This window comes from Solanum stenotomum, chromosome 3, assembly GCF_019186545.1.
Source record: "Solanum stenotomum isolate F172 chromosome 3, ASM1918654v1, whole genome shotgun sequence".
NCBI classification, from domain to species: domain Eukaryota; kingdom Viridiplantae; phylum Streptophyta; class Magnoliopsida; order Solanales; family Solanaceae; genus Solanum; species Solanum stenotomum.
The window spans coordinates 23,533,327-23,554,469 of record NC_064284.1 but is presented as its reverse complement, the minus strand read 5'-3'; the positions used below and the strand labels follow the sequence as shown (position 1 = coordinate 23,554,469).

The 21,143-nt window shown below is 32.8% G+C and overlaps 3 protein-coding genes across 3 annotated transcripts; 1 reads left to right on the top strand and 2 right to left on the bottom strand.

The window, feature by feature from the left end:
- The first annotated feature begins 304 nt into the window (after positions 1 to 304).
- On the top strand, positions 305 to 1,318 carry LOC125859328 (uncharacterized). Its single transcript, XM_049539052.1, has 3 exons — positions 305 to 320; positions 409 to 728; positions 824 to 1,318. Exons 1-3 carry the CDS (start codon positions 305 to 307, stop codon positions 1,316 to 1,318), a joined length of 831 nt encoding a protein of 276 aa, XP_049395009.1.
- A 327-nt stretch (positions 1,319 to 1,645) lies between these two features.
- LOC125859330 (probable pterin-4-alpha-carbinolamine dehydratase, chloroplastic) lies at positions 1,646 to 4,462 on the bottom strand. Its single transcript, XM_049539053.1, has 3 exons — positions 4,044 to 4,462; positions 2,256 to 2,451; positions 1,646 to 2,016 (listed from the first exon to the last, which is right to left on the bottom strand). The coding sequence occupies exons 1-3, from the start codon at positions 4,386 to 4,388 to the stop codon at positions 1,925 to 1,927; spliced, it is 633 nt and encodes a 210-aa protein (XP_049395010.1). The 5' UTR covers positions 4,389 to 4,462; the 3' UTR covers positions 1,646 to 1,924.
- A 549-nt stretch (positions 4,463 to 5,011) lies between these two features.
- LOC125860708 (metacaspase-1-like) lies at positions 5,012 to 8,385 on the bottom strand. The gene is made up of 5 exons (XM_049540717.1): positions 7,898 to 8,385; positions 6,020 to 6,350; positions 5,670 to 5,790; positions 5,358 to 5,564; positions 5,012 to 5,242 (listed from the first exon to the last, which is right to left on the bottom strand). The coding sequence occupies exons 1-5, from the start codon at positions 8,271 to 8,273 to the stop codon at positions 5,183 to 5,185; spliced, it is 1,095 nt and encodes a 364-aa protein (XP_049396674.1). The 5' UTR covers positions 8,274 to 8,385; the 3' UTR covers positions 5,012 to 5,182.
- Between the last annotated feature and the right edge of the window lie 12,758 nt (positions 8,386 to 21,143).

The window sequence follows — 21,143 nt, the reverse complement described above, 5'->3', positions numbered from 1 at the left end:
AGTAAATATAGATGATTTTTATAATATAAAAATTTTAAATTAAATACAAATAAAATCATAAAATTAATTAATTTTAAAATTTTTTTTGGCGCCTAACTAACGTCTTTCCCGTCTGAATTGTGAAGCATCGTCTCTGTTGGCGAAAGTTTGCCACCGTTTCTTCTCTTTAAAAAACTCAACTCCGATGGCTTTTTCTCCTCACTATTATTCTTCTTCTCAGTTTCACTGCAATTATAGTTTCTTCTTTATTTCGCTTAAAATTATCATTATCAGGGCTCCTCTGCCAGAGAATTGATCTGCAACAATGCCTCCCAAACGATGTTCGTTTTAATTTATTCATTTTTTTTGTTTATTAATTCAACATATATAGATAGAATAGGTGGTAACATGTTTTTGAATTTGGTGCAGCGGTTCGTATTGATGCAAAGAACAAGAGGAAGATGGAAGAAATGAAAGAAGAACCTTCTTCTGCAGCAGTATCGCAGCAGAAAAGAACGATGCCCGTGAAGCTATTGCCCCTCCAGAAATTTTGTCCTACTCCGTCCTCCTTCAACTTCAACAGCCAGCAGCAGATGCAGCCCCCTACCGAACCTGATAATGTGGAAGTACTTTTGAAGAGGCCCTTCACTTCCTTCACTGCCTTATTAACTGAAGAAGATGATGATTGTGTCGTCCCTGGTTCTATCAGACGCATGTATGATTGTGTTGATCAAGTTATCGAATCACACGTATGTTACACTCTTATTCATTTATTTGTATTAGTTTGAACAAAATTTTATGTACTCATTTGCGCTATTGGTGAACATTGTTTGATGTGATGAAGAGTGGTCAAGTGAAAAACATGTTGGTTGATGTTTATATGAGACACTTCAATAATATTTCAAGCGCGGCAAACAGGGAAGCAGGGAAAAAATTGGTAGAGAAAGAGGAAGAATTAAGGCAGGCGAAGATGAGAATAATGGAATTGGAGAAGAAGGTAAACCTGTTAACTAACCATAGTCGAAAGTTGCAAAACAGAGTTACGAGTCTTGATGTGAGGTGTGCAGTGTTGGACTCTCGCCTTTATGCAGTGCATCGCTTAGAGGCACAAATGAAGCAGGAGTCGGTTGAGTCCTCTCATGTTGATCCTCATGTGGTGGTGCTGCCACCACCAAGTATGGTGGAGCCACCACCAAGTGTGGGCGGAACCTGTTATGTATGCCGCGGAAATGCCGCTGCTATTATTTGGCCTTGTGGCCATTTTCGTGTCTGTGCATCATGTGCTTTTCATCTCCGTGCTTGCCCTGATTGTAATACTCCCAAGAATACTGTAGGCTAGAAATTATCAGTATAAAGACAAAAACAGAGTTTTCTTATTTTTTGTTCTCACATTTATATTAATTTTTGTGTATGTAATAGTGTACTTATTTTGCTACTACTATGTATTGGAGGATTGAAGACAATTAATATATGTTTTGTTTCAGAGTTATGGTGGAGAATTATGATCTTTTATTGAACCAGTTTCTCTTTTTTTTTTTTTTCATTTGGTATTCAGTATCCGCATTGAAACTGATCCAAGTTATAGCCACATAGGACCCCATTCGGAGGTAAAGCAATCAGATGGGGAATGAAAGTTGACTCATTGGAAAATGTAAACATTATTTTACAAGAAATTAATTACCTTTTACATTAATAACAAACAAAAATTAAACATATCATTTGAGAATTGCTATGCCTTTGGATTTGGATCCCATGGTTCAGAGAATTTGATAATGGAGCACCATGTCTATTGGCATTGTAAAGAATCAATTATAAAGTTAATACAGAATTAATGCAGTGAAAAATCCCTTGCCATTGTTTATTAGACGAGTTTTTTTTCACTGAAGGATAAGCAACTGCAATTCTGGAAACTGTATTTGGTGTGATTCGCAAAGCTATTATCTGATCATGCCCAGACTCTTTTTCTTGGTACGAGGTCCGATGTCTTTACCTGATCTATTTTAGCAGCTACAATGAAATCATTTATGCTCAAACCACCTGCAATTAGAGTGTACCACTATGATCATTAAATAAGTCCAACACAATTAAAAGAGATGGGGAATAAGATGTTAAGTTCAGTAAGAAACTTAATTTGCCTAGTGTTTTACCCATTTTTGCTGTAAGTCAGTACGATTATCACTTAGAACACGCTACAGATGAATTTGCAAACAACGCTAGAGATGACGACTAAAGAAGGGTGGAAGGGAGGAGAGGAGCGACTGAGGAAGTGTACTCACCAATGGAAGGAGTCCACAGCTCAGCATGAACTTGATTAGACTGCTCTAATTGATGAAGAGTGGGGAGGTGCCCTGTGCCTTCCACCACCTTGCCTATTCTATTGATCAGTTCAACCCCACAATCGAAGTCTTTTAATTTCCATGTGCATTGTAGTTTAAGCACCCCATCTTTATTTGCTAATCTCCAGCCAACAACCTGCAGCCATATGGATCAGAGAACAAATTGAAGAACGAATTTGGCGCTATAACTTGCATGCTTTTCGTTTATCCACAACACAGTGTATGCTATGTTATCCAATTCAACCTATTAAAGATCTTAGGTTTTACTTAATTAAACCACAGTTCTCGCCAGTGGTGGAGTCCGGATTTTCTTTAAGACGATTTGAAATATGAAAGGTAAACACATGAAGAAGTCAAAGGGGGTTGAACATCTCCTATTTATACATAAAAAATAATTTCAACCATATATAAATAGTGTAATTTTCCGTCAAAGGGGGTTCAGCACTACCTGGCTCTGCCCCTGGTTCTTTGCTGACAGAACCAGGTTTACATGAAGCCAACATTACAGTAATTCACGCAGTCAAACCACCGACAGCCATTTATCTATTATTACCTTCTGAATTTCCACCTTCCCAATGTAGTTACATCAAAGGGTATTCTGTTAGAAGAAAAATTATAGCAGCTTGGGCTCTAGCTTGTCATGTTATGATTTTTTTCTAATTTCTAGAATTTCCAGGGGAAACCATACTCCTCAAGTCCTGCCTCCTGACTAAATGATTTGAAAATTTGAAATTCTTCTCGTGAATGTTATAAATCGCCACGCATCGAAAATCCTAGCTATGAAACAGGAAGAGATATACTAGGCTACATTCTCTTCTTTCAATTGATAGTCACTGATTGTTGAAGAGAGTATAACCTTGTGAAATCATCCGAAGAGTAAGCACGAAATATTCAACTGAAGAACTTCAATTAAAAGACTTCACCCACTTAAACTCGTATGACATTTTCTATTCTTACTTTCAAAATGCTTACCACAAATAATTTTATTTTATACAAAGTAAACAACGTCACAACTTTCAATAATTTAAGTGGATTTAGCATTCAAATATGAAAGACGTTTTCCTGTCAAATAAACTTCCCAACCAGAGACATTGAAAAATTTCTTTTTTTCCATCACTAATGTAATACTACTACATAATTATTGTGCCTAATCAAACAGTATTATATAAAATAAAATGGGTGAAGTGATACTTCCCTGTTTCAATTTATTTAGTGTCTTACTTCCTTCATTAGTTTGTGATACTAACTCTCTAAGTTTGGTGTGAGGTATAAAGTATAATAATCTCAGATCACTAATGGTAGGAAGTATCTTGGATTAGTTTGTGATACTAACTCTCTAAGTTTGGTGTGAGGTCTAAAGTATAATAATCTCAGATCACTAATGGTAGGAAGTATCTTGGATTTTTATCTCATCATTTTTGTCGTAATGGTGAGATAGCTTATCCCGAAATAACTTGTTCATATCCATACACCCCTAGATCACAAAGAAAGGGAATAGCACAAGATTAAAAGGTCTCTTTTGTTTTACTAAACTTCGTGCCTCTTCAAACTAGAAAGATTAATATGTACTCTAAGTGGCCTATATTTTCATCCAATCAACAAATTAACTAGAGAAAAATGAAGAATATACTGAGAGCAGGCATAAGTACAAGGACAGAAACGAAAGGGTGCGTTCGATTAGGCTTCAAGGAGGGGAGCGGGGTGGAATGAGTAATTGGTATATCTAACCTTGAATAAAAGCTGTTTAGCTTCAAATTCCGACAAGGGAGTCTGATTGGGAGAGATATCAGTGCATTCCTGATTAGCAAGGGACAGAGCATAGGCAGCTGGGATGAGAATTTTGTGCTCCGTATCAGAAAAACCCAAAACCTTATCACCGAATTTACTCTCTACTTCAGCTGGAAATGGGTCTCTCGCCCCAAAATCACCCAATAAGTCTATATTGCAACGTATTCTTGTGCAAATTCGAGATTGACTGGTCTGGAGATTGGGAGTAACAAAGTTAGGTTTGCGTGAAGGGAGAGAAGAAACTGAAATTGGTGGAGAAAAACAAAGATAAGTTGCAGCAGCCATCTGAGAAAGAGAGAGGAGTTCACTGCTCTGCTCTGCTCTTAGTAGAGACGGTAGAGAGGATAAGTGTGGTGATTTTATCAGTAGTGTTTTGAAGGAACCGGTCGGTTCGAAAATTGGGATCCGGTTCACAAGACAAACGGTTCAGTTCCGGATTTCGTGTCCTACGCGGCAAATTGCAGGCCGTATATCTACAATCTACCTGGACAACCACAGATTTTTGTTGTAGAATTAATTTGTTTATTTCAATCGGGGTGAACCTTGGATGGTCAGATAAATAACCTTTGTCAGAAACTTTTTACGAGTAAATATGTTAAATATTAATATTTTTGATATATACTAATTGTTGAAAAATCTTGATATACTAAAAAAAAAGTTAGCCTAATGGTTAAAGCTGTTCAAAGTCGCCTCAAGGGCGTGGGTTTGAGCCTAGACTAAGGTGTTTTGTTGACCAGCAAGGTTTATTATTCTGATTTCAATCAATATTTTGGAATTTGAATGCACATGTCTACATAGTTCATTTGCTTCGTAGATTTCCCGGGGTGGAGAGAATTAGGAAAGAAGAATATGAAACTGGTAAAGAACAACTATGGATTTATACTCCAGAAATTTCGATGAAAGTCGTATTACAGCAATCATAGTTTTACATGAATGATTAATATTTATGAAATTGAAGAATATAAGAATCTTAATACCCTACAACTGCCTTCTTAGTAACTGTACATGAACTCAACACCCAAAAGCTAATTGAAAAGTTGAAAACCTTAGGTTGGTAGTGTTGCTTGATGAGTAAGATGCTACAATGAAAATGGCTTGGTGTATACATCAAATGGCTCATTTGCTGTCAATTGTGGCTCCTGAAACAAAAGATGAGAACAACAATTTCTACATCAAAATATTGATTCGACATAACTAGACATTTATGTTTCAAACAATTGAATTAAATGAACATATTCGTTTGGCAAAAGGTACCTGTCTCATTCCAACGCCAGCACTTCCTCCGGTAATTAGCATTGTCAGAAGAGATGTCACAATGCCACCTCCTACACCATTATCAGAACTGCGAATGGCAGATCTCATTGCATTTAGAATACCTCCATATGTAGTTCCTTTTCCTTGCTCAATTGCTTGGATGAAGGAAAAGGTCATCGCACCAGTTGAAGTGACCTTGGACAAATTCTGCCATCAATAAGAAGGTTCATTTAATCGGCTTAGTTAGATGGATTTAGTCGGATAAATTTCAATATCCCGGATTCAAAATTTAAGAGGATGCAGGAATTTTACATCTGTATCAGCAGAGGTTTGATCATCATCACAACCGCTGAAGGATATGACCTCTCCCCCACTTGTTCCTTTCCATGCTCCTGATCGAGGACGATGATCTTCCCATACATAACGTCCAGTCCTGTAACCAAAGGACATCAAATATCATATAATAGGTATTAAATGATCTTGAAAAGGTTACACTGAGAGCAACAACAACAACAACAACAACATACTCAGTATAGTCCCACAAGTGAGGACTACAGAGGGTAGAGTGTACGTAGACCTTACCCCTACCTTGGCAGGTAGAGAGGTTGTTTCTGAGAGACACAATCTAGCATAAGGCAGAAAAAGAACGTAGTGCTACAGACCTGTCCATCCTACAAAGAAATGGTAGATCAAGCATAGTACCACTGTGACAAGCATCTATAATAGCGTGAAGCTTAGCTCCACGCGGAAGAGGCCTAACAAGTGTTGCATTAATTTCATCATCAACAATCATTCCTTGAGTTTCAAAATCCAAGGGGCAAAGTGTTTCATCGAACCCGTCAACTTCATCTCCAGTGTAATTCCTTTGTTGTGAACCATGACCAGAATAATGAAACACCAGAGAATCCCCTGCCTGACAACCTTGCACAAGCCAGTACATTGCCATTCTTATATTATGTTTTGTCGGAATTCTGTATGGATCTCTCTCTTCTTCTGAAAGTATACTTCCACAGGGAAATGGACATTTCAGAGTTAGGACTAGTAAATAGTGAGTCTATCTATATTACTATATAACATGAGAACATGCAATGGTATATAATTAAAACAAAAAAATTATTGATCTAGATCCTCACTCCTCATCACATCCCCTCCCAAAAATTAACACAGAATCAAACTAAAAGGGGATAAATGACATAGCCTTTATGAATTGTTCACGAGACACCAAACATCAGAGCAAAAAGTAACACTCAGCCACCACGTACAAGAATGCACGACGTTTTCAAGATTTTAAAACAAGGAAAGATAGGAGACTTCTATGTCAAGGTTGTTCTTTATAGAATTTTTTTCGTTTGGAGCTGTATCAATTCGCTCTATATCAGTATCAGTGTATCAATTAACTTTGTATTTTTTCGCTTTGATACTGAGCGAACCAATACAAAACGAACAAATGTAGAGCGAATCAATATAAAACGAACAGATAAAGAGCGAATCCATACACAGCATCACGAGTTTTTTACTGTCTTGGGGAAGCCTGTACAGTGTTTTCAGATTGTAAAGTCATGATGCGAAGTAGCAAACGTGATAAGCTTATTTTTTCATTAATGATGGAGTTATGAGTAGTAGTTAAGTATACTGCTTGTTCTAGCATTTTCATCTCACATCCATATTACATCAACACACACTTTTGGAGAAAGCTGTGATTGTCACATAAAGGTGTGAAGAAGAAAATAAAGGGCATATTGAGTATACCTTTTAAGAAATTATTTTATTAAATGTTATTCCCTCTGTCTCTTCAAGTTATTCCTTCTGTCTTTTTTATGCAATATTGTTTGATAAATCACAGTTTTAGAAGTTAATTTGATTTATTTATAATTAAATTGTAGCTAAAAGTTACTCCTAGCTGATAAAGAAAATACCAGTACATTATTGTTTAAATACGATTTGTTAAATAAAACATAGTCTCTAAATATCATACTAGGTTAAGCTGAACAATGGCAACCCAAGATTTGGTTTTAGTAGGAGCTCAGTGGTAATATTTGTCTACAAAACTAGTACTGAAACGATTTGATAACACAAAGAACCAAACTAAAGCAAAAATTGATAATGAAGCATACAAAAAGTTCATATGAGAAGAACCAAGACAAAAGTTTTTGTACAAGGAGAAAAACCATGGACGAGGAAATATACTTACAATATTAGTTGGTTTTGACATTTAAAAGTCATTGCAGTCGTTCAAATAACAAATAAAAAACATAAAATTAGGGGTGGCAATTGGATTAAATTTGGACGGATCAAGACTCAATCCACTTAAATTTACTTGGGTCAAAATGAGTTAGGTATATAATAGGTCAAAACCCAATTTTTCGAATCCCTCTAATAGCTGGAGGTCATAAAGTGATCAATGTAATTTAATCTCTTCGTTAAAAAAGGGGCACACAACGCATAATCAATTGAAAACTACCTCAGAATTACAAGTCAAAGTCAAGATGAGACGAGTTAAAATTGTCGAAAAGAGTTTTTAAGTATATGAGCATATATACCAGTAAGCATGAGGATTGAGTCTTGAGGAAAGTTGAATCGATTAGTGAGCAAGAACTTCATACATTTAGCATCATTAATGCATCCCTTCAGTTCATTCCTCGTATTCTTATACGAAATGCCTACAATCACAGCTCTCTTTCGTGACGATGAATTTTGACCGGAACTGCTCGACTGGTAATTATAAGTAGACGGAGCAGGAGCAGGGGCCGGAGGCGGATAGTAGTGGTTACTGTAAGCGGAAGGCGGTGTTGGCGGAGCAGTGCGAGGATCAGCAATTAGTGTGACGGCTCTGCAGATGGCGCAGCGAATGGACTTTGCACCTGGTGGGAGTTGTAAGGGGGTGTGGCACTTAGAACAATTGACAAGCATCATCATTTTTTTTTTTTCCTTCTACTTTCAATTAATTAGATAATTGAAAATGGTGATGCTTTTTATGAATTAATAATGGATTGGTGGGTGAAAGAAAAAGAGTGAATCTATTTATAGAGAAAAAAAAAATGAAATGAAAAAGAGAAGGGGGAGTTGGTAAGAAGGAGAATGGATGAGGAGACGAAGGCTCCGTGTTGACTTTCATGCAGACTGCTGCTCTACTCTGATGGCTGGCTACCCATAATTAATTGATAATTTGAAAAAATACTCTCAAATTATTTGAAATAACTTATCTTTATCCTCGTTTGTTGTTTGTATTTAAAAATAAATAAATAGGAAAAATGACTTGATATATTCCTAATTACAAAAGTAATTCATATATATTTTTATCGTGATAATAATGACTCATATATATTCCTACAACTACAAAAAGGAAAAAAATAATATTAATTTTTTTTAGTTTTAAAAAAATATGTACTTGATCTTCTCACACATAAATCATTTTTGATTTTTTTATTATTATTATTTGAGTTTTTAATTCTTATTTTATTTTTTTCGTTCATTCTTTAGTGTAAAATAAAAGGAAAAAAGAAAGAAATGTAAATGGAAAAAATTGAAAATTAATAGTTGAAAAAAATTAAAATTAATTTTTTCACTATACTTAAATTTAATTTTCCTATCTATAAAAAAAATATTAAAGCACCTATAATAAATCTTACAAGAAAATAAATTTGATCATCAAAATACTAAATTCAACTTAGTCTATGGATAAAAATAGTCAAAAGAAAAAAAATATGTGAGAAGGATCACATGTACTCTTACATGGATTTGTTTTTAAATTATTTTTTCACTTTCGTAAGAAGAAAAGGATATATGTTAACCATTTGTGTAACAATATATATATATATATATATATATATGAGTCACTTTCATAATAAATAGTATATCAACTCTAAATAGCAAAATTAGGAATATATCAAACCTTTCTTCCTTAAAAATATCTTTTTTAATTTATTTTTAAACCATAAATACCCTTATATAGTTAGTCTTACTATTAGAGCTTATATGACAGTCCTACCGGACAAAAAGAAAAAAAAAAAGGATCAAAATTGCCTTTAAATTATTGAAAATTACTCATCCTATCAACAAGTGATCTTACCTAACATATTTTTGTCCAAGTATCATAAGGTATATATAAATTTATAACTCTTCTATTTGAACTTGGTATGAACACGAGTACGCAACATAACTTATTCTATTAGAAATAATTTTTTTATAGTACTTAAAATAAAAATTATTTTCTAAAAATAGTATAATTTCTGCATTTAGAGAAAGAAGATCGGATATATTTGAATCAAAAGACGTTTATTTTATTTTATTTTGTATTATTATGCGATTTTTATTTTAATTTATGTGACATATTTTGACTTAGCGAAGATTTTTAGTAAGTGCCATCTTTTACTATATGCAACTTAACTTGAGGTTTCGATATTTAGCAACTTACAAATAGTCTTTCTGTATTTGTATGCTAAAGTTCGTTTCATAAAATTTGGGATAATTTTAAACTCGAACTTGATTTGTGATTGTTTAAAAGTATATCTTAATTTTAAATTAAGCTTTCTTTTCCCAATACTTGAGTTCATTTGAAATTAAAATATTTTAATTGAACGTATAATTTTAATTATTTTTTTCTTAACATTGACGTAAAAAAATAATAATTATATTAAACCCATCAAAAACCTCACCAAAAGAAAATGATTCTGATAGTTCGAGGACAATTTTGTTCCTTTTTTTTTTTGTCATGTTGGACTTTCATGTCAACAATCTAAATGGCATATGTGGATATCCGTTAATTGTAAGCAATGTTTTAAAAGACTCTATTGGGACTCGCCTCGGGGCAGGGCTCTAGCAAAACACCTCGAGACTCAAGTGTAACTCAGTTCTGTAAGATTTACGCTCTAAGCGTTCAATTGTACACCCTAAGAACACTCAGCCCACGCGCTTGGGACTCACCTAACAGATCTTACACAAATTATGTGTTAAATTCTTTAGTTAAATTGTCGATCCTCATAATTCTTGATTAAATGAATACTCAATAGTTTTTTAATCTATAGAAATAAAAAAATTGAGAGTAATTCAAATAACAAGTTGAAGTATCACATATTTACTAATTGGTAACACTGTGAGGGTGATTATATATTGCGTAATATTTCTTTTTAAAAATACATAGCGAAATTTTACTTTTTCACTTATCATTGATCTCCTCATGATTAGACCATGTCCCTGAGATTTGAAAAAGAAAAGTGCATTTAGCGGTTCATGTTTTTTGTCATCTGCCTAAAAATTATCATATTTTATTTAGTTATTTGAAAGTAATTTTATTTTTATTCATGACAGAGTGATGTTTTTATTATAATATTTATAAGTTTTATTGATTATTTTCTTAAGGGAAACTTTCGCAAATAACCACTATAATAAACTTAATTATGCTCCATAACTATAGTTTGCATATTTACGGGCTGTAGCTACAGTTTAAGCTCGTTTGTATAATTCGTGGGTACATTTGTATAATTCAGTTATTTTTGTATAAACTCAAAATAACAAATTTATACAATTACAAACATCAGAAGTGTAAAAAATTATACAAATTATATTATACAAATTTCTGAATTATACAAAAATTATACAAATTATATTATCCAAATTCCGAATTATACAAATGTGAGAATTATATAAAACTAAAAAGTTGAGTCGCATAATTATAGCTAAAAGTAGGTCGCGAATTGTAATTAATACAAACTATAGGTATGTTAACTAATTAACTAGTATATGTTTGCTTAAATGCGTAATTTTTCCCTTTTTGTGGGGGGACGGGGGTAAATTGTACAATATGCTAATAATATATTTTTAGAAATAATGATTCTTCTATTATTAGAAAGGTAAGATATTAGATTATTTATATTTGTATAATAATGTTAGAAGTTTCATTTTCAAATCATTGATGTATTTTTTTTTTATAATTTTGTGCTATTATATTATTATATTATATAGTGTAAATTAAAAATTTAAAAATCCATAGGGCTTACGCCCCTCGTCTCGAGGCGTATGTCTCTCCCTATGCTAAGTAAATCACCCCGCCTCACGCTCCCCACATTTTAAAAAGTGATCTAAGAATATTTGTACGTGGTCTAAAAAATAGACGGCAAGGGTACTTTTAATACCAAAAACGAATAAAGGATAAATATGAGCTATTTTAAATAGTTCGATGATATTTTTGCCCTTTTATTTAAAAAATAATTTATTTTTTAAAAAATATAATGGCCACCATATTATACCTACGTACATAATCATATTTTTGTTGGGTTTTAAAGGTGTGAACATGAAATGAAGGGTTGTGACTCTCCTGAAGAGTTGTGACTTTGCGAAAGGGTTGTCACCTTTATGAAAAGTTGTGTCTTTTCTAAAGGGTTGTGATCGTTTGAAAGGTTGTGCCTTTTCCAAAAGGTTGTGACCTTTCTGAAATGTTGTCTTTTTTTCCCCCAAAGAGTTGTGACCTTTACCCTTTGTTGGCTATAAATAGAGAGGCTTTCTCTCATTTTTCTGCATCGAATTCTTCCCTGCTTTTGCATACATTTCTTACGAAATAAAATCGATCGATCGTGTCAGTGTGTGTAATTTGTTGCTGTCATTTGAGTTCGTTGAAATTATCGAAGTCTAAGGTACCGCTACTTCTTTAATGGTTAATCCGTTTTATCTTGGGAGGAATTAATCTGCAACCTCGGGTACTTGAGGGGATTAAATTTCTTAAGGACAATGAGTTCTGTGGACTCGGATAGTTCTTTTCTTTTTTTTTTCATCTTTTATTATTTTTGGTTTGCTAATCTGAATACATGAGATAACAAGCTTAAGAAATTTAATATTAATGGTATTTTCTGTGGTAAGGAAATTACTTTTATTTTCTGTGTTCTTTTTGCTGAAAAAAAGACAGAATTATTTTATCATATGATAAAAGAGATTTGGGATGAATTAGTACTACTTTAATGTGTTTGAGTATATTTTCTGTAGTAAGCTTTTCTTGGATGGGTAAAATTATTTTTATTTTCTTCCCAAGTGTATTGAAGCAACGCACCCCTTCAGTTTTCTTTTCAATGAGAAAAGTTATTTTGTGAATAAATGTTAAGATATGCACTTTAATTTGTATTCCTATATTCTTGGTTCTATATAACTATGAGAAGAATTAAATGAACAAATGTTGTCTCCTAACAATATTTCAACATGAGTTTAGTTTCTCGTTGAAATTCAGTGTGTTCTAAGGAAAATTGGAATATGATGGAAACTGAGAAAAGAAAAAAAAAATAGCAAGAAAAGTGACTTGCATGGAATCATTGCTGACAAATAGAATATGATTCAATGAGAGTAAAAATAAGGTTCTATCTTTATTTCCCTTGATTATTATTTTCTTTTTCTATCCTATATAAGTTATGAGATTTATTTCATAAATGTTAGGATAGATGGTCATTATGTGATGATCTCAGAATATGTCTTTATTATTATTAATAGGGAAAAGGGTCGATATACCACTCAACTTTACCATTTGGAGTTGATATGCCCTTGTTATGAAAGTGGCTCATATATACCCTTATCATTATACAAACGGCTCACATATACCTCTACCGTTATAAAATGAGCTTACATATACTCTTAATTTAACGGAAGTGAAAAAAATATTTTTAAATTTATATTTTTGACTTTTAAATTTAAAACAAATCATGTAGGGGTATAGATGATCCTTCTAGCGAATTTCAAGGTATATTTTAATCTTTTTTATACATAAATTATTTTTTGACATCTTTGATTATATTTTTTGAGTTTCTGGTTCTTTTTTTTTTCTTTCGTTCCTTAGTGTAAAGAGAAAATTTTAAAATTAATTTTTTTGTGGCTATATTATAATTTAAAACTATTTTTTTCACTATATTGTTATTTAGTTTTTGTATTGAAAAAAAATTGGGTCATCTATAATAAGTTTACAAGAAAATTAGAGAAACATAAATAAATTTGGCCATCAAATAATAACTTTAAATTAGTCGTTGAAACAAAAAAAGTAAAAAAAATTATGTGTAAGGAGGATTAAATATACACATATGGGATTATATTTTAAAAAAATAATAATAATTAAAATATTAAATTAAGATTAATTTTTCCACTTCTGTTGGAGGAAAAGGGTATATGTGCGCCATTTGTATAGCAATAAGGGCATATATGAACCACTTTCATAATGAGGAGTATATTAGCTTTAAATGATAAAGTTGAGGGATATATCATGCCCTTTTCCCTTATTAATATGTATATTGTTTAATGGATGAAAATAAAAAACTTTTGTGGTTTTCTACTCTATGTGAAATTTGATTGTGTTTGACTTTTGGAGACTAAAATCTTCTGATTTTTTTTACTCCTTTGATTTGAAGAATATAGAAACTTCACCAATTTATTAAATACTTTGTTTGAATGAATATTCTGACTTGAAGAGTACAAAATCTTCGTCAGGAATATAAATGCAAAATGATTTGAAAAAAGATAAAATCTTCATTGTTAGCTAGAAACAGTGTTGTATTTGAGGTTTCTGGAGATTTAAACCTTTTTGGTTACTACTCTGTCTGAATGTGAAACTGATTTGAAGAATATTAAAACTTCATTAGAATTCAAGGTTCATTCGATTAACGATTAGAATAAAATAAAAATTTCATCGTTAAACTAGAAACAAGTTATATAAAGATTGAATCTTTATTTTAGTATTCTAAATACTAAATGGTCTGTCTAATTGTGACAGAAAGGGGAAAAAAATACTAGTGACATAAAATTAGTGATTTATGTGCCTGCAATGGGTGTTTCTATTGATTAAATCTCCAAAAGAAGGATTCGTGTTGCCAATATGTGTTTTGATGGTATACAATTTGAAAGCATGGGAAAAAATATGTGGAAAATAATTTCAAATACTTGAAAATGTTATAAAATATTAAAGCGTGGATGTCCACTACACCAAGAAGTTACTCTCTCTCATTATCTCCATTACTTTCCTCCATTATGAAGATAACCATAACTTCCATAACCTCCAACTTTATAACCATTATTCTTGTAACCTTTCACTTCTATAACCTCCTCCATTATATTCATGTTAATGTCATGCTTATGACTAACCTTTTGTATGCCTCTATGTTACACTATAAATAGAGGCATAAGAGTTCATATTGTATACACTTGAAGACTTTGAAGAATAAGAAATACTCTCATATCGTGTCTCTATATTTCTATTGTTTTCATCTTCTATATTTCTTGTCATATTTTGCTTTAGTTTTACAACACGTTATCAGCACGAGTTGCTCATTCTCCATCAAGAATCAATGGTAGGTATTTCTTGATTTTTATGAATTATCCTAATAATTCTTCGGTTGCAAGGTATAATTACTATTAAAATATTTTAATTTATTTTAACTTAGGACATTTATATGGTTCCAACATATTATTCTAATTAATTAGTTTTTTCATTTTTATTCAATTTTAAGTCAAATTCACATTATATTTATGGCATTCAATATTTATTTTTTGGTAATGCATTTGGTTTATTAAGACATTGGTCGAGGGTAAGACGGTGAATTCAGATTTCACCGCACCAAGTGGGTAAGACATCGAGTTTAAGTTTCGGTGCACCATGATAGTAAGAAGTTGGGTTCAAGTCCCATTGATTTATGACCAAAGGCGTCTTTATATGGGCAAGACATTGGGTTTAAGTCTTAATGCACTATAGTGATGATATGATGATGACTAACATAAAGTTTTATACTTTTGACTGAAAGTCATGAAATTTACCCAATTAATTTGCTCCACTCTTATGTGAATGTGGTAGCAGTGCATAACATGTCTGAAAAATGACAAGTGGTTGAATGTATGAATATGGGTGTGGTACAATGTTAATGTTCATCATTGTCGTAATTAAAAGGAAGAACATTATGAGTTCTTAAGATGGTCCTTCAAATGTGAAGGTAGTTTTGTCCATTAAAGTGGTATGAAAGGTTATTAGACACATTGTTTCTTAAGATGCTCCTTCAAATGTGAAAGTAATTTTTATCCATCAAAGTGGTATGAGAAGTTATTGGGCACATTGTTGTTGGTGCAACCCAAATTTGAAAAGTTTTGTAAATCCTCCATCGAAATAAAGGAATACAAAGTGGTAGTACATTTGGTATACTTGACCTCTTAAAGTGATGTTGAGGTGAGTCACATAAATTTGATAAATGCGAACGCATGACAATGAGTTTCTAATAAAAACTTATGGAGCATATTCAAATGGTTATGGTCTATTTCTTAAAGAAAATGTGACTTGTGTTCTTATGGATAAGAACATGTTCATGTATAGTTGAATAAATGTCACATCTCACATCTACGGGAGGTTTGAGAGATTGAAAAGAAATATTTTGACATAAATGGTCATTTAGTCATATACTTTAAATACTACACAAATATTGTGGTATGTTAAATTATGAACTATTGAAGGACAAAAGAAAGAAATAATTCTTTCCTATAAAGGTTGTGGCTATGACCAAAATAAATATTGTTGTGTGGTAACACAAATTTGTCATTGGTCGTCAAGAAATAATTCTTGCATATGATAATTTTAACCATGATAATAATTTTCTCCTTGAAGGAGATGGTCACCATAAGAATGACGTTGTGAAATTTGTGGTAGTACACAAAATTAATTGAGAGTTCCGAAAGGGCTAATTGGTTACTATTCAGAGGAATGAAATTGTTCATAATATTGGGGTTGTAGTAAGTCTCAAAAGAAACTTTTTAAGTTTCAGAAGAATTGAAAAGAAAAAAAATATTATATTGAGACTATAAATTATGGGAAGATTTAATATCTTCAAATTACTACGACCAAAGTGGGTTATAAATATTTACGTATAAGATTACCCATTTTTTCCCGTTGTTTGTTGTATACAAATATGGACATGATGATGAAATTACATGCAAAAGTAAACTAGAAGTTTATTAGAATAAATATCAGTTGGCATAATCGGTTGGCCATTCCGATTCAAATGTGATGCAAAAGAAATTGAGAATTCATGTGACTATATGTTTGAAGAAATAAAAGATTCTTCAAGAATTCTCTTGTGTTGCTTGTTCTCATGATAAAATGATCATTGTACTTGCTAAGGTTGAGATTGTATCCCCTGAAATTATTTGGAACATATAAAAAGGTGAATATATATGGGCCGTTCACCTATCATGTGGACCGCTTACTATTATGATTTAATAGATGCATCTATGGTATGGTCACATGTGCATTTGCATCAACTTACAAAATGATTTTTGTAAGGTTGTTTGCTCAAATTGTTAAATTAAGAGCATAGTTCCAAACTATAAAAATTATGTTGATAATACTGGTTGGTTTAGCAGAAATTGTTTGCCTCCAATTATAGCTAGACCACTGATTATGAGAACAAATCTCTCAAATAAAATTTGGTATGAGATGAGTTTATTTAACATGTATGCATCAAGCCAACAAGGTTCTCCCATTTCAATTGGCTCATGGTCAGGAACCAAATAATTTCCATCTAAAAATTTGATGTGTGCACGTATGATTTTATTGCTCCACCAAGCACAAAAATGGATCCCCAAATGAGGTTGGGGGTAAATATTAGATTTCCTAACATTCGGGGGAGATATGTGTAACAACTGAAAATTATGTGTGGAGTGAATTATCTAGATCCTCGTTAAAAAAATGTGAACTTGAAGTTCCAGAGAAAATTCATTTGCAAAATGTTGCAAATAATTTTCCAGATGTATTTGCTGACCCAATATTTTAATTATGCTGAAATTTCTCCAATAAATATGTAACATCTCGCAACTAGAAAGAAGTTTAAAATCTGGAAATAGTCATTTTTGGAAAGTATAAGGAAATCTGGAAAATTTTAAGTAAGTTAAAGTAAGTTTTTGGTCAACTTCAAATGACCATAACTCCTAGCTCAGGATGAGTTATGTATAGTTATAGATATGGTTGGAAAGATCTTGTAATGACCTTTCCAACGCTGCCAAGTTTGCGCCATTCCGAGTTTGTATGAGTAAGTTATACCCCTTGGAAGTTGGGTTGTTGGAATAAGGAAATGTCTAATACGGATTTTAGAAAGGCGATTTAGTCTTTTCCTTACCTAATTACTCTAATTCATTTTAGGAGATTTATTGCGGGTAAAACCAGACTTTATTCTGTTTGGAAAAATTAGAATTTACGCTAGGGCTTGGAGAGGAGAAGAAAGAAGAGAAAAGAGGAGAGAAATCAAGAAATCGCCAAGAACGTTCAAGCCTTGCGAGTGGAATTCGTCGGGGGTGATCCCTACAAGGTATGTGAGATCACATAGTTTTGGGTTTGTTCACCCACACGCCAAACTTGTTTCAATTCAGCAAATTTGGAGTTGTTTGAATGTTAAGAAAGTGAAGTTCTTAAAGAACATTGTTGAATTCTTGTTGGTTGATTGTTGAATGCCTAATGTTGATTTGATTCGTGTTTCCGGGTTGTTTTTCGATTTAAATCTATTGGGTATTGAGGGTACTAATGATCCTAAGTGTTTGGGGAAAAAACTATGGAAGTTTAGAGGGTTTAGAGAAGAAAAACGGAGAAGAAAAATCGTCAAAAACCTGGGGAAGGGGGTGGGGCGTCGTGCTAGCCAGCTCTCCCCAAAAAGGGCTCTGAAGTTCACCTCTTGGGGTGACGCGCCAGCCAGCGCTCCCTAGCAGCTTCTCTGACGTTTGAGGGCTGGCGCCTCGCGCTTCTCAGAGCGCCAGGGACGCTAGTTCTCCCCATTCTTCCCCCACCTTTTCGTACTAGTTCCTAAGTGATGTACCTATGTTCTTAGTTGATTCTAACACTCTAAAGTACATATAAACATCATGAAATAATCCATAAACATGAGATCATGAACCTTGAATCCATAATCCAATTCAAGGAAGGTTAAGATCAAAGTCAAGAGAAGTAAGAGTCAAGTCAATATAAGTTCTTAGAGTTTTCGAAAAGTCTCTTCCAAATATTTTAACTTTGTTTTAAGACTTAAAGTTCAAGTTGAGTAAAGATTAAAGAGTAAAGCTTGAAGTTCATTTCTTCAAAAGTATATGTGGACTAAGTATTTCCAAAGAGATTTAATATGTTTTCACATTTAAATAAGTACGGAAACTGAGATTCCCAAAGAGCCTTCAGGCTAGTTTTCAGAAAAAGTAATCGCTTTCTAAATGAAGCAATAAGGGAAACATTGATTTCCAAGATAACCTTTGAGCTAAGTTTTTGAGCACTAATCTTAAATCACAGTAGAAGTATGCTTTCAAAACATAAGAGCTAGTATATTTTGGGAGTAGTATTGAACACCGAATTGGGGACGTGTATGAGTTTAGATAACTCACGTCACCATAGAACCATGTAGCCATCATGGGTAGAAAAGATTCATAGTTTCTTAGATGAATCCTTTTCGCAATAGACTAGTGGATCCATTAAGTAGTTCAGGTGCTATACCTTTGGCTGGGTATAGGATGCGCTGGCAGCGTGAGGTAAATTGCTGTATCATCACTATAACTTTTATGTGATGGTTGTCGGTTAGAGAAACTTCCACAGAAGTTATTGTATTTTTATATACATCAGTTTATTGTATTTTTACATACATTTCAGAGTTATGTTGTATCCTTGTATATACACAGAGTTGGCATCATATTTTTAAACAACTTTTCTTTATATTGCACTTGTTTAAACTGCTTTATATTTAAATGAGTTCAGTAAGTATTCATGAGTTGAGAAGAGCCAAGGTAAGTGTTTCTTTCAAATTCCCTTTCAAGCCTATATTTGTTAGAATTTCAATTCGCATACTCGTACATTCAATGTACTGATGCCAGTTGGCCTGCATCTTATTATGATGCAGACACATGTAACTAAGATCGGCATTCCAGTGCACTATTGATCCAGTGAGCAGTTCAGAGTTAGTCGGTGAACCTCTTTGCATTTCCAGAGGACTCCTTTTTATTGCTTTCTAGTTAGTTCATTAGGATGTTGTGGGGGTTGTCCCAACATCCATCTCAGTTGTTTTAGAGGCTTCATAAACAGTCAGATGTTAGTCCTTTGAGTCTTTTGATTATCATTTCTTATTGTTAAGACTTGGGTTGCCACTTTTGGCCAAGTTGAATGTTTAATCTTTAAAACATTCTCAATTATTTCTTTATTCAGTTCAATTAAGTTCATTGATCATTATAGCTATGAATATTGTCTTCCGCTGACTTAAGTAAGCCAGGCCAAGGGTTCGCTTGGGGCCATCAATGGTCTTCGAGTGACAGTCCTGCTCAGGGTGTAGGCTCGGGGAGTGACAAAATAGTCTTTGAAGGACAGAGTCTATGGTACGCCAGAAGTATCATAGACCAATCGATTCCAAACGTAAAACTCCTTGAGGAAGGAGAGGAGCAAATTATCAAAATGATCAAAGGAGATTGGACAAAACATATTTCACCAAAAGTCTTTTTCACACATGATCTTCAATAAAATGGTGAGATAGACGTTCAAAGACACATTCAAGTGATAATCTCGAAATGCATCGTCTCCGAGATATCAAGTAAAGTTTTTATTAGGGGGAGAAAAATACGCGTTGTACTCTTTTCCTTAACCATGGTTTTATCCCAATTGAGTTTTCCTGGTAAGGTTTTTAACGAGGCAACATTCAAAGCGTATTAAAAGATATGTGTACTCTTTTTCCTTCACTAGGATTTTTCCCCACAGGGTTTTTTCCTAGTCAGGTTTTAACGAGGTATATTTTCTATGGACATCCAATGGGGAGTGTTATACAATATTATAGTGTGGACGTCCACTACACCAAGAAGTTATTCTCTCCCATTATATCTATTACTTTCCTCCATTATGAAGATAACCATAACTTTCATAACCTCCAACTTTATAACTATTATTCTTGTAATCTTTCACTTCTATAACCTCCTTCATTATATTCATGTTAATGTCATGTTTATGACTAATCTTTTGTATGCCTCCATGTTACACTATAAATAGAGGCATAAGAGTTCATATTATATACACTTGAAGACTTTGAAGAATAAGAAATACTCTCATATCTTGTCTCTATATTTCTATTGTTTTCATCTTCTATATTTATTGTCATATTTTGCTTTAGGTTTACAACAAAAAAATATTTTTGAGAACATATTTAAAATGTAGGGGATTCTTTACTTGTGATAAAGACAAAATTAGACTTACTATCTAATTAAAATTTGAAAGTACAAGATATGAAATTTAATGAAATTCTTGTATTATGTTAGACCCAAAAAATTCTTGGAGTATATTTGATATTGTGGTTGTTGAGTCTCTCTTTACTAGTATATGATATGACTAGTATAAAACCATAAAATTATGTCACTCATTCAAAAGAATTGTGTTCTTTGATGAAAAAGTGTCGCTTAAAATATTGTAATTTTTCATAAAAAGATATGTCTATTAAAATAAATTTATTTGTATAAACATGAACATTGGTGAAATGCAATCTGTTATGTTTGTGTTGTAAAACAAACATTTGGGTCATATTGTCCTTATTGGACCGATGAGATTATGATCATGGGTAATTCTTTAAAAAATTGAATCTTATGGAAATGTCCTTGTGAAAAGGACATCTAGCAATGTGCTGACTCTAAAACATTGTTTGTATTTGACAAGGTTATAAAAAGTAAAGAACAAAATATTTGTAGGAAAAGGTTACCTCACGAAAGGTCTTTTCGAACTCAGTATTTCTGTTTGTTCTTACTTGCTTGAATCAAATTGATAGCGACATGAACATTTGAGACATGTCA